Source organism: Lytechinus variegatus, chromosome 2, assembly GCF_018143015.1.
Source record: "Lytechinus variegatus isolate NC3 chromosome 2, Lvar_3.0, whole genome shotgun sequence".
NCBI classification, from domain to species: domain Eukaryota; kingdom Metazoa; phylum Echinodermata; class Echinoidea; order Temnopleuroida; family Toxopneustidae; genus Lytechinus; species Lytechinus variegatus.
In genome coordinates, this window is record NC_054741.1 from 83,792,014 (window position 1) to 83,806,539 (window position 14,526).

The 14,526-nt window shown below is 41.3% G+C and overlaps 1 protein-coding gene across 1 annotated transcript in view; it reads right to left on the bottom strand.

The window, feature by feature from the left end:
* The window catches only part of LOC121409313 (signal peptide peptidase-like 3), a 75,958-nt gene that overhangs the window by 7,205 nt on the left and 54,227 nt on the right, over nt 1–14,526 (bottom strand). The window contains exons 6-9 of the mRNA XM_041601238.1: nt 11,462–11,574; nt 3,547–3,725; nt 1,436–1,524; nt 35–234 (exon numbers count right to left, since the gene is read on the bottom strand). Of these exons, the coding sequence (XP_041457172.1) occupies nt 35–234; nt 1,436–1,524; nt 3,547–3,725; nt 11,462–11,574 (581 nt within the window). The remainder of the gene's footprint in view (nt 1–34; nt 235–1,435; nt 1,525–3,546; nt 3,726–11,461; nt 11,575–14,526) is intronic.

Sequence of the window (14,526 nt, forward strand, 5' to 3'; positions counted from 1 at the left end):
TTTAAAATTATGGTGAATATCTTTTAAGACTTACCTACAAAGTAACCGATGAGAGAACAATGAAAGTATGTAAGTTTTTGAGTGATGCCGTTTGGTGGTAAGATAGGAGCAGGTGCAACGGTATCAGTCTGTTGCCTTTTGTAATTATCATAACGCATGACGAAACAGAGTAGAAGACCAGGCATTACAATATCACCAAGACCAAGCATGGAGAAGTGACCCGAGTTGTGCATACTGTCAAAGGAAATGGAAGAAAGATGGTTCAAGTTGAGAACATTACATTCAATGAGGAGTTTTCAATCGTAAGATTGTAGGTTATTTTTTAGGAGGTTGAGTAATAGATGGCCATTTTAGGTTTATGATATCAATATCGTTGGGTGACCCAAGTCAACTCTTATCACACAATTTCCCTGTGGTGGCATAGAACAATGGATTCACCCATCTTCATAGTCTGAAGCCTTGTTGGAAGTAAAGGCATAGAAAAGCAGGAGATTAGTTTGCCTCAACAATATCTTGAGCTTCAAATTAACATTAAGGTTTACTGAGCAATCTGGTAGAGATGTTTTTTTTTCTTTATTTACAAATCAACTAAATCAGCAATATAAAATTCAGGAGACAATTATCTATTCATGCCTAATATCGTTTAACTGTCAGGGAGTTTTAATTCTGACTTGAGAGCTCAGCTTCAATAACCATCAAAGGTCACACCTCTTGTCTTCTAATTTACATTCTGGATTTACTATCATCTTATTGCCATCTTCTCATCTCTATCTTGAATGTATTATGTATGAGAAAGAGAGTGAATAAATAAAATGTAATCACAAACCCATTAAAAGCATGATCACACTGTTCACCAAACCAGGACATTCAAATGGAACTGATTGTTGTTCACATGAGAAAAGCTTATCTGTGTGAACACAGCAGGAGGAACTGTCCCACAAGGATACTTACTATAACCTCTCAGGAAAGTATGCCTTGAAAATTGAGGACAAGGTCAAATCATTTTCCCCTATCCTAACTAACTTCCTTGAGTTAAAATTCCATACCATTATCTTTCTAATGTCATGGTTTTCTTCAATTCATTATATATTTTTTTTATTCTGAGGGGGGTTGGTGAATATGATAAATCTGAGAGCAAAATATGTCTTACTCCTCAGAATATTATTTCACATTATTATCTTGATCAAAGTAAAGGCTTCACACAAATGAACTGCTTTAAATTTCAACATTCTTGCTGAAACATGAGGGGAGAAAAAAAAGAAAATCTGGTAATTGATTTGGTAGGAAATACCTTTAAGAGAGTAATTTCAATTAATTTCTTCCCATTTAATGAGGAAAGGTGAACCATTAGACAGCCATATGACCATTACATCATCCAATCCTCTACATCATGAAATAATGAAAATGATTAGAAACAAACATTAATTATATTTACCTTGGGAATATGAGTTTCCCAGGGAGAGAGAGCTGAGGTGCATCACGAGCAACTCCAGGAATATTGAATTTTTTAGCCATGATACCAACCTAATAGTGAAATATTAGAGGGAGGGAGAGAGAGAGGGGGAGGGGGGCAGAGAAAGGAAGAGCAAAAGAGAATGCCATCATGATTTATATGGACATTTTGCTGGGCTAAACTTCACTTTAATCGGTAAAACAATTCATACACTTATTGTTGACAATGCTCTTAAAACTATCATTCCTTTAAAATTGAAGTTTTCAGAGTTTTAGGGATGATCCTTACTCTCCTTTCATTGATTTAATTATACAACTTGCTTTCTGATCAAGTACCACTTTAACTTGACCAATACCAGGGCATCTATTTTTTTCATAACCAATGGCCTTTTTGTATTATCAGTATTGTTCATAAAACCTATTCTATGGCAGGTGGATATATTCAATAATCATCTAAAAAAATTGAGTCTAAAACCAATGTAAAATCTTCCATTGCTCTTAGCCTACAGGCAAAGTGGATCCCTTAATTCTAGCAAGCGTTATTTTCACCTGCAGTGCTAGAGAAAATAAGATTTGAACTCATGTCATGCCAGGGTTGTGTTTTATAAAGCTGTTTATAAGTAATGCAAGAAATGACTTTCAGTAAGATTGGTGACCTATTCTTGTCTACCAAATTAGATTCTCAATCAATATGATTGCTGAAATATGATATCAGATTAAAATTCTGGTAGTGCTATAATCTTTCAGACACAAAACATATCATATGTGTAAATTTGTGCATTAAGTAAAGCATAAAGTTGTGAATAATTCAAATCATTTATTTCCACAATAATATAAAAACATTGCAAATATGTACAAATAGGGAATGCACACAATTGAAAAGGAAAATAAACCAAGTAAGGATTTCAAACATAATATGAAGAAAAGTATATTATTGTGGATGTAGAAAAGTATTTAAGTAGAAAAAATTAGTCTTAAAACTTAGGCATCCAATATTGACAAGAAACTTAATGAATCAAACCTTAGACTTGTTTACTGATGGAATAATAATTGAATATTATATTCCTCCATATTTTATCAATTAATTACCAATGTTATATTCACTGAAGTGACATTAAAACAAAGAACATAAGAAATGTGATCCTTGCAGCTATGATCACATGATGACATGTTGACCTATCACTGATCTAAATCAAAATAATCTATGTAATATATAACTTAAACTCTTATAACATACACAATGCCATCAAATATAAGAAACCCCAACAAGCTACAATAATTTTCTACTTTTGCGAAAGGTCCTATACCAAAATGATAGGCTATCATTATTTTCATACCAACTGTGGTTCTGTCAGGTCTTGATGTTATTACAAATTGCAATGGCTGTTAAATGCTACCTAAATTGTTATATTTAATTAGATGAGAGCAGTTTCCTATTACACAAGAAATGACATTATGATTTATCAGCTATTTTAGTAATTGATTAAAGCCTGGCGATTTGTACCAAACAAATTTGACTTTTTTCATGGAATTCCATATTGGACGTGTCCCCCCCAAAATCCATGACAACAATTATTATCCAGAGATTAAATACATACAACCCACAAACAAATTTCCCCTTAAATATTGCTCAAGGTTTACTTTGTCAATATATATATATATATAGTATCAGGATTAAGATTTTAATAATTACTGCTGAGGGCTTAGAATACCCTGGTTGACATGGATGTGAAAATGATCTAGCTAAAGTAATTTTTCACAATGATTAAAAGTAACATTTGGAAGACAGTAGATATTAATCATTATTGTCCTTGAGGGATATTTCACAAATTGCCTTGTAATTTTACAAACAATCACTATACAATGACTGGAATACAAAACTTTGAAATCTGAACCAAGAGATATGGGGAGCTGTTTGTACGCAACAACGCAAAATATCGTCTTTGAATATTCATATTCAGTTTTATTCTATGATGGATTTCATCAAATCTTCAATGATATTTTCCTTCAATTTGTCTGCTTTTATCAGAATCAATATATATATCAACTTGGACTCTCTTACAGAGAATGTATCTCAGTAAAAAGACTACTTACAGGATTATCTGCAGGCCTGGTTGCTACCTTGACCATGACGTTAGCATTAAATATATATGTAGAGAAGAAGACCCAAAACACATCATAGATGAGCAGTCCGGTCAGGAGTAATGTTGAGACTTTGAGACTCGGCAAACGAACAAAAGCTATCATAGTAACACATAGACCCATTGCAAGAGCTATAGTAGTCAGAGGAAATGAGAAAAAAAGTATAACATAAATTGTATTATTTTACAGTGTGTATATTTTCTATAATGTTCTACAGTATGCTCAAATTCCGGAGAAAAAACAGCTTTTGATAAATCATTTTTTGCAACACATTTCTGCAAAAAAAGAAGAACAACAAACATAGGATGTTGAGAGAGTAACTGGTGCTGTATGCACCAAACATTAACTGTGTTTAAGATGACATAATAATCTGATTTCATGAGTCTATATTAACATACCTATGTGTGAACAAAGCCTTAGACATGAGTAAAAGAGCATCAATCAATGAATATTATATGACTTTATCCTCTATCAGCAGTAATCTACTTAGGTGATATTGGGTATGCCTAGAAGCAATCACATAACACCATAGTTACACTATTAATAATTACAGTTTATATAAAGCTAAGTGAGCATTAATTAGTTATTGTGGTATTGACTATAAGAGATGAGAAACAAACTGAAGGCCTTTTTAATTCATACCCAATCTAAGCAGCAAAATAAATATCAATCTGCATTAGGTTGAAGTAATCAAAGCAATCCAAGATGAGATTGATTAATGAAGATGTTAAATATTAATATTTACCATTAAAAGAGTAACAAGTCAGTCAAGACCTGAGTGACTCTGCTATTGTGAGTGTGTGGGTGTGTGTGTGTGTATGGGGAGGGGGATGGGAGGGGGTATTTGAATCATCAAGGGTATTGGAAAATACTTACCATGATTTTCTTATTTACGAGATAACTGGATATACCCATTTGATTTGCTAGTTCATTACGATGAACCTGCGTGCCGAATATAGAGTACACAATTTTTCCTGCGCGCGCGCTGCATCTCCCTACCAACGCACTATCCCAAGATCGTCGCGCAATTTGGCGTCCATTTCCTCTCATGAGCCTGCGGGCAAGACATGTTGTCACACAAGGCGAGGGGTAGGAGGGAGGGTTCAAATGGGTATATCCAGTTATCTCGTAAATAAGAAAATCATGGTAAGTATTTTCATAATTTACATCAATAACTGGGATATACCCATTTGATTTGCTAGACCAACACGGATTCAACGTGAAGGGAGGCATGTCTAGACTAAGAAGTGCGTTAAAATAGGGAGATGAAGACACAAAGGCCGTTGCCTTACGGACAGGGGAGGCGATAAAGCCTCATGTGAAGAAGTCCTTAAGAGCAAGGAGAGAAGGAAAGAGGGGCGTCAATAGACGGACCTTGAGAAGTCGTGAACGACGATTCCAAGAAAGAGCCCAAGAAGAATGATACTAAGTATCATGGGCCCTCGGCCTAGTGTCAGGAGAACAACATCACCAGCTGACTAGAGCGTAAAATTCGGAATTTGTTGAAATTTTCAACGAGAATCGTGATCGGAAAACTGTAGCTTTAAGGCTCAGTAAGTGATCCATCGAACAATCTGAGAAGGCGAGAGATCTCAGAAGCCTCCGCGTGGGAGAAAGCGCCCAGAATTCGATATCCGTCTCAAATGCGTGAGGGCAGAACATCTGCAGAATTCTGATAGAGAGCTGTGGCAGAAAGTTACTAGCGGTCCGAAGGGGACTAGGAACGACGGAGAGTAGGGATTTAAGAAGAAAACCGCTCGTAAGGCAGTCAAGGGTCGAGAAAGCGACTGAGTGCCATCCTTTTAATAAGAAATACCGCGGACCTGCTGCCTATGTAGAATAAAGCAGTCTGGTTAAAATAGCTCAACCGGGCGTGTCAGAGAAACAGCGCGGTACACATCACGACAAAAGTGTGATAGACCGAGTGATCGAGAGAGAACTCAGGATATCCTTTCTCCCGTACTGATCGAAGCACCCATCTGAGGGTGCAGTGCCCGCGGTGGAAGAGGTGGCTTGGCTCAAGCCACCATTGCCGAGAGAGCCCGTGAGGCTAGGCTGCGATGGATGACCGCCGGGCGGGGGAATCCCTAGCAGCAGCAAGTGTACGCCAGAGCGAGCTGGCGAAGTCTCTGTCATGATCCTACGTGAAGGCGACAATCAAGAGATGTTCTAACGAACAGACATCGCCAGATATGATACCTCAACAGTACGTTCCCAACGGAATCGAATGAGGTAGCAACGGCCCTGTCCTATCAAGTTAGGGACGGAAACTGGCTAAGAGTGTCGATGTCCTCGCTTGAAGAAACAAACGAAGGAGGAGGGAGACTTGAGGAAAATAAACACAAAAATTTCCATCAGTCTGCGGTGAGAACCAGTTGTTTATGAAAACAGCCACAAGGCCTGGTCTCTCAGGTGATCGTAAGAGCAAGCACCGCCGGCGCCGGTTGCGGCAGCGTGGAACAGTCCGATATCGGAGAATAAGGAGTTCCAAAAAGCTGCGGGGGGCGGCAAAAATGACGCCCTAAGCAGTGGGGGATGAGCATCTAAGTTTCTAAAAGAACTCCAGTGAAGTAAATCACTTACATGGAGAGACTCATCCGCAGTCGGCCCGAGAAAAAGCGGGTCGTAGTGATTGTGGTTAGGTAGGCATAAGCATACATGCATCCACGGTTACATCATCCTCGGTCGTGCGGTGACCATGGCCACATGCATTGCATGGAGGGAGGATGAAAGCAGCATGCGAGGCGACTCGAGTGTGCCGAGTGAAAAAGCTTCTAAATAAGAAGACGATTCGACAAATGGGCACGGTAAGACATCCACCGTAGACCACTCCACACAAGGAGGAAACGGCGGAGACGCCCGCAAGCTTGACCCACATAGAGAACAGTCTATAACATAGACTGTAAGAGCTCGACCGATGGTCTGAAGGCGTACTGTTTGGTGTAAACTCGCCGACCCGGTACGGTGGGTGTGCCCAGAAAATAGGCATAGAATGCCGACAGAGAAGTCTGGGGCTTTAAACAAGCTTGAACGCACGTACATAGCCAATAATCTCATGAGATGTACGGCGGTTTCTTTCCTCCGAGATGATGCTTACCCGACCGGGAAGGACTCGGGGAACAGCTGTGAATGTCAACAGGAGGGATATCTAGCATATGAAAAGCTGATTCCCTCCAGGTATTCGGTGCGGGTGCTTTCGGCGGTGTCCGGCTGGACGACCGGTGATGGCAGCTCGGGCAGGGCTCGAACGAGCCGCCCGAATACGAGACAATAGGTTAACATAACCATAATGCACCGGGTGGTGAAGGCGTAGCGATTACTAAGCACAGGAGAACTTTAAATCGCCGTGACATTCAGATCCGATATACATACTCATAAGTTCGGAGAGCTATGAGGTAGTGAGACATACCGCTGAGCGGTGATGGTGCTCATATCGGAGTCGCCCTCTCTTCAGCGGCGATCGCTGGAGGACGGGTGTCTGTACTAGCCCTGACTCTGGCCTTGCAAGGGTAGGAGCTAAGTAAGACAGGGCACCCTTACTTTCGAATAGAAAGTGAGGTTCAGGCCAGAAACCGACGGTCCCGTCGCCTGGGCGGACGGACCGAGGACGTGATAGGTTGCCCCCTCAAAGCAGCCAAACATTCTCACGAGAGAAGTGCGGCATGCGGTATGTAAGAGATTCTTACCTCCAATCTACGGGCCCGCTTAGGGGGTAGAATGGAGAGAGTTACCGCTGAAGGAGTCGTCGCCGTACGTGGGCTTGACGTAGAGGGCGAATTCGGGAGTACCTGCATAAAAAGGGGAATACCCATGCAGGTAACTCGCCGATGGCTCCCCGGAGTGCGGGTTGGCGAGAGAAGTCTCAATCCGCTCAATACCCGACGCCAGCAATAAGACCGCGGCGGTCTTATAATGACGGAGAACACGAGGATAAGAACCCGTAATGCTCGGGGACGCATAGATGCAGCCTGAACGGATGCAAAGTCCAGCCGTCGGTCACCGAGAGCTTGCCGACATATTGATGCTTGAAAGCCGTATGTCGGAAGCACCTGCATAGAAACGGGGGTCACCGTGTAGGTGAACAGCGTTTCAATAAATGCCCGGTGTGAGAGGACAGGTGATTGCTTGAGCCGCACAGTGCTTAGCAAGGCGGCTGAAGCTGATATGAAGCGTGGGTGAATTACCCGCACTGCTCATGGGAGTATGTGCGACGCCTGACCCACAAATATCGGGAGTCTGGTGACATAATGGAGGGCGATGCCCGTATGTCGATAACACCTGTGTATTAGCGGGGATTTCCCTTGCAGGTGCGTGAGCCGGCGAATCATGAAATCGCCGGTGACTCTCCGAGGTGCAAGATGGCGAATGTCTGCTTAACCTGCCCGGTGCTCGACACGGCGGTTTTAGCTGACAGGGAGCATTAGGATAAAGATCCGTGATGCTCGAGGGCGTTCTGTTGTAACATGAAGTTACGACGCCTGGCCATCGGCACAAGAATCAGAAAGAAAGGTCTGCCCGCAAAGTGGGATTAGCGACCTAGACTTTCTTCTTGTTATTCCTCTTCTGTGCGGCCCCCGCCGGGGGGCAGAAGACGGAACAATCATCGGGAGTCTGGCGACATAGTGGCGGGCGACGCCCGTATGTCGATAGCACCTGTGTATTAGCGGGGATTTCCCTTGCAGGTGCGTGGGCCGGCGAATCATATTGCCGGTGACTCTCCGAGGTGCGAGACGGCGACTGTCTGCTTGACCTGCCTGGTGCTCGACACGGCGGTTTTAGCTGACAGAGAGCATTAGGATGAAGATCCGTGGTGCTCGAGGGCGTTCTGTTGTAATATGAAGTTACGACGCCTGGCCGTCGGCACAAGAATCAGAAGGGAAGGTCTATCCGCACAGCGGGGTTAGCGACCTAGAATTTCTTCTTCTTCCTCTTCTATGCGGCCCCCGCCGGGGGGCAGAAGAGGGTATAATGATCGGGAGTCTGGTGACATAATGGCGGGCGACGCCCGTATGTCGATAGCACCTGTGTATTAGCGGGAATTTCCCTTGCAGGTGCGTGAGCCGGCGAAACATGATATTGCCGGTGACTCTCCGAGGTGTGTTGGATGGCCGGTGTCTGCTTGATCCGCTCGGTTGGTAGTACCGTCGGCTGAAGCAGGCAAGCCTGGGGGTAAAAACCCGCAGTGCTGGAGGGCACTCTAGATTAGCTTGAGAAGCTGAGAGGCCTGGCCATCAAAAGAATCAGAGGACAGACCGCCCGACGGAGCGGGGCTTACGTCTGTGGTTCTCCTCTTCTTCTTTTCTTCTTCTTCGGTTGCTCCGGCGCCGGAGCGGAAGAAGGGACAAGAGGCTGGGCTGCGCCTGTCTTCCTCTCCTTAGCTCTCCCACGGGGAGAGCTAGCCGAGCGAGAGGAGGCGTCGGCCGAATCTGACGGCGTCAGATTGAATTGAGAGTCCGACACGGTCGGACTCAGGTGCCTCTTCCGACTAGGGGCTGGTAGCCCTTTGCCGACGCTCCCTAGAGGGGTCTTACACGGCATCGAGCCTAGTCTTTGCCGGGTGGAGAGACCCGTGCTCTCCCCCCGGACTTTAGGTGACCCGATGGCCGGTGGGTCTGACAGCCCTAGAGGAGTCGCCGTTTTCTGTACTAGTGCGACGCTCCCCAATAAGGTTCAGGTTCCGGGACGGAAGCCTTGGCCATCACCGTGCGGGCACGTGGTCGCAAATCCACGGTTCCACCCTTATTAAGCGGGGCACGTGAACGCGCGTCCACGGTTCCACCCCTTTGAGAGCCCACGGGGCTCTGACTCTGTTCTCGCTATCTATACTACCTGTGGTGGGGGATGAGACCCCAGTGTCGGGCCCCGAAACAGCAGCCGCCTGAGGCTCTTCAGAAAGAGAGTCCGAAAGGCTCATTATTGCCGTAGGGTGATCTAGTAGTAAGATAGAAAAAAAAGAGAAGCAAAGGGGGTAGGGGGGGTAACAAACCCCAACCCAGAAGACAAGGACCTCAAAAAGCGGACTTTTGAGAGTCAAAAACGGATCTCACAAGGATGATACAAGGTAAAATCCCAGAACAAAGGAAACAGTAATAATTAAGAATTATTAAGAGACACTGTCCCTGAAGTCCGTTAGAAAAATTAATTATTTGATTATCACAACAAGAATCTGCTTCCGCCAAAATTCTGAAAAGAAGGAAGGGGGGAAGCATCTAAAAAGAAGAAAACACTAAGTTTTTTTTTTTTTTTTTGTTGTTTTGTTGTGTCCACCTGTTCAAAAGAAAAAAAATAATTTTTCTTGAGGTGAGGATCAGCTAAGGAAAAAAGGGGAGCAAGATTCCCTTTTTTTTTTTTTATAAACAAGAAGTTTAAGAAAAAAAAAAAATTATAAGTCCAGAGACCGGTAGCTGACTTGAAAAGGAAGGGGGGAAAAACAAAGATAGCTTTCCCGAGAAGGAAGGCCGAGTCAAAGGCGACGAACGCTGACAGGAGACGGCTTCCTAAAAAAAATTCTAAGTATTCTTGTGAAGGAAAGAAAATATATATTTTTTTTTTTTATAATTAATTGAATAATTAATCAATTAATAAACACAAGAACAAAGGATTGATTGAGACAAAAGAACAATCAACTAACTCGAAACAAGAAACAAAGAACTTGAATCGAGGCAAAGGAGCAAGTCAAGAATTAAAAGAATCAATCAATTAATTAATTAATCAATTAACCAATTAATTCAATTAATAAATACAAGAGCAAAGGATTGATTGAAACAAAAGAACAATCAACTAACTCGAAACAAGAGACAAAGAACTTGAAACGAGGCTGGAATACGACGCTCCTAACGTCCTACAGAACCTATCTGTGGAGAAATAAATCAATTAAATTCACGACGAGTCGTATAAACGAAGAAGTCAGTGAATAAAAAGAATTAAAAGGATTAAAAAGGAGCGAAGACAACGCCCGAGCAGGAAGGCGCGGAGCTATGGGGCGGAGAGGTGAAGACAACCCGCCTGTGAGAAACGTATCTTTAAAAAACAAACTCACGAAGAGGGACAAGAAACGTTAAAATAATATCACGGAAGCTCCGCGCGACGTGATAATCCTATAACAATCTTAGATGAGAGAAAATAAGATTGAAATAAGGGAAGAATTGCACAATAAAGTATCCAAACGGAAAACAGAAATGCAATTTTGAGAGTGTACTTAGCTTGCGACTGCACTCGACCGCAGGCGAAAGTAAAAGAGGAAATGGACGCCAAATTGCGCGACGATCTTGGGATAGTGCGTTGGTAGGGAGATGCAGCGCGCGCGCAGGAAAAATTGTGTACTCTATATTCGGCACGCAGGTTCATCGTAATGAACTAGCAAATCAAATGGGTATATCCCAGTTATTGATGTAAATTTTGGCATATACTAAATGCAACTCTTATCATCCATGAGTAACAAATAACCTGTACAGAATACAAATATGATTGAGAGCCAGATGACATTATCTCAGCTAATTTATGAGTGTGGGTGTGAGTGAAGATGAGGTGGGAGGTAATAATAAAAAAAGCAAGTGTATTCATGAAGATTTTGAGTGCAAATCTTGCTATCCATGAGTACTGTTACTCAATGAGTTGTACCAAAATGACCCAGCTAGTGTGAGGGAGGGTATGTGGGCGAGGGTGTGTGAGTTTCTTTGTCTTTTAGACAGGGTGGGAGGGAGCAATCAAAGAAGATGTTTCTTTAAAATATGGTTTGTAATTCATACCATTCAGAAGTAACAACCAGTCATGGCAGGGCTCATGGGGGTGTCTGGGTGTGTGTGTGTGTGTGAGTGGGGTGGTGTGTGTGTGTGTGTGTGGGGGGTTAAATTGAGAGCTTTCTTACCATCCATTAGTAACCAATGACCTGTCATTACCCACAGGAATACAAGCATTACAGAGAGACAGAATGACATGATTTCCGCTGAAGTAAATCTCCCGCAGCACCCAAATGAAATTCTGTAGATAATTGATAAAAGAGAAAGAAAATAAAGAATTAGCTTTTACCAACAATGCCTTTATGATTTCCTACATATACATTTTTTTTACAAGAGGCAAGGAATCAAGTTCAATTTATCAAAAATGCCAATACTTTTCAGATAAAAAAAGCAGGTACTATGAATAATGCCAGTATACATGTATATCTAGTGGTCCTGACTCTAGCCTTTCAAACAGAGGGTTGTGGGCTCGAATCCTAGCTAAAGTGTATTTTCCTTCAGCAAGAAATTAATCCACACTGTGCTGCACTTGACCCAGGTGAGGTGAATGGGTACCCACTGGCAGGATTAATTCCTTGCATGCACTGATCGCAGGTGATGGTAGCTCGAGCTAAAGCCACAGTAATAAGAGCAAGCACTTTGTATCCCACATGCAAAAAGCACTATATAAATCCATTTATAATAATTATTATTACTATAATTATGAAAGAATTATTTTTACATATCCTAAATGCATGGTATTCCAACTTTTAAAAAGACCTGCAATACACTCTACACCAGACATTCATTCAAACATGAAGGCTGTAGAGATAAAACATACGTTCAGGCATTTAAGAAGCAACATTTGAGTCATTTTATAGAGAACAGATTTCTGTGAAATGACCTAGAAAGAGGGCCAAAACATGACAAAAACCCGGCACAAACATTATAAATCTTAAACGTGAATAAACCAACAACAGCATATGTAGCAGGAAATTCAAGTACAGACAGAATACAGTGTGTCCTAGCAAAAAGGAAACCCATTTGAATTGATATATATATAAATTGCAAAGAAAAAAATACATCCTAACTCATGTACAGATTCAGTGAAATCTAAACAAGAACACTAAATAAATGCTAATAAGCACTCCATTTTCTATGCAAGTTGGGTGTATCCTAAACAAATCTTGACAAATTTTTATACAGTATGTATACACTTGTCTGGGATACAATGTATGATAAACTTGACACAAATGTTAATACTGATATGACTGAATATAGAGCGGAAATAGAAAGAGGAAGAGGAAGAAGAGAGGGAAATAGTCTAGTCTAGAAGGAGTATAGTGACACCTTGCATGAAAGGGAAGAATACAATGAATCAAATCATTAAACTCCAATTTGAAGCCATGCAATCACTTTTACCAGTCTGAATTTCAACTTTTCGTGGCTCAAATTAGTTTTCTCCTGAACACTTTCATATACATCTATCAAGGCAAAACATCCACTTAAGAATAACAATTGTTTGAATGTTTTAGAGCATTAACATTGAATCATTGATGTGTGTCAAGGATGGTGGATGTAATAAAATAGTAAAAAAACAGAAAAAAGGTCACGAAGGCATAAACTGAACATGCACAAAACTAACAAACTAGGCCTACAATGAAGTGAATATAGGTCAATGTCATGAGAAAATGGAGTTAAGAAGATGTTTTGACTGATAAAAATTTCAGGAATTGGATCGGAAAAAGGGAAAGGATGTAGAGATGGGGAGGGAGAGAAATAGAGAGAGAAAGGGATGGGGCATTCAAACATAAGAAAATAAATAAAAAACAACACGTTTTTCTCATGGATGAAGAGAAGGTACAAACATCACCTATGAGTGGCAGTCAAAGAAAGACTTTACATTGACCAAGAACCAAACCACAGGGAAGGTTATCATCCTCCCACTCTACAAGCAGCAACTTTCACACATCCCAATTCTTAATAAAGCTCATGCAGTTATTTAACTCCAATTGGTTTCAAAGCAAAGTATTGTACACACTTGAAAAAAAATCCTGTTGCAGAGTGATACACCGGCATCCAACAAAAATAAAATTTTGATCTGGGTAAATTGATCCAATAGAACACATTTTTAAAAATAGATATTCTTCACATCATACCATTTTGGGGGACAAACATTCATATAATTCAGTAATGAATTCAAATAGTGACATGCAATTTTTGGGATTTATTGAAAATGAAAAATGATGAAAATCCATAATTTATTGTTCAAAATAGATATGAAATGAATTACTCCAAAAATTTGCTTTGACCAATTGATCGTGGACTCGGCAGCCATTGTGCAGCGCCAGATCGATGAGGCTCTATCCCTTTCATCTTTGAATGCTAAACAGGGTAGCAGCAACTTCCATCTTTTAATGTCTTTTAGTCTGACATGGCTGGGGTTTGAACCCCCGACCTCCCGGCTGTGAGATGGATGCTCTACCAACTGAGCAAACACACCTGTTTACTAAAACTAAAGCTACATTTTTATATTCTCATATAATTATATGACGGATTATTTCCGTAGAGGGAGATGTGAAAGCATCTTGGTAGATCTTGCCTAAAACCTTAATCATGTTATTGATATGACCCTATTCTATTTCCTCTGCTTGCCTGATGTTCAGGTGGACCTACACTCATCTCAACTTGATATATTATGACCATGGACCTAGTAGGGTCCATGCTATGACAGTGGTGTCATGATAGTCTCCATCCCAGCATACTCATCTCAATGATATTCTTCATTCAAGCATCATCAGTACCACCTTCAATGTCAGGCTCACAACCCACAATACAAACTCATTCAAGGAACACAAAAAAGCCCTAAATACATACACTTTTCTTATATATTTTTTTCCAATAAAGATTAGGATTTCTAATTATTGAAATTTATTTTAGACAGTTTTACTTATATCGGTCAACAGTGCAGTGTATTAGACTAAGTGCATCAATTTATTTGATACTTAAATGCAATACAAATGTCAATATACCTCAAAATCCTCATCATTATCATCACAGGTACACAGCAACAGAACGAAAGTTCCATGATGCTGTGGTCGGGTGCAGATGCGACATTGATTAGTTTAGAGCAGCCTTAAATTTATCAAGGGATTGCATTGATTTAGTGGCTACGGGAAAGTCGAAGACTGTACAGGAAATGAAAAACATCTCC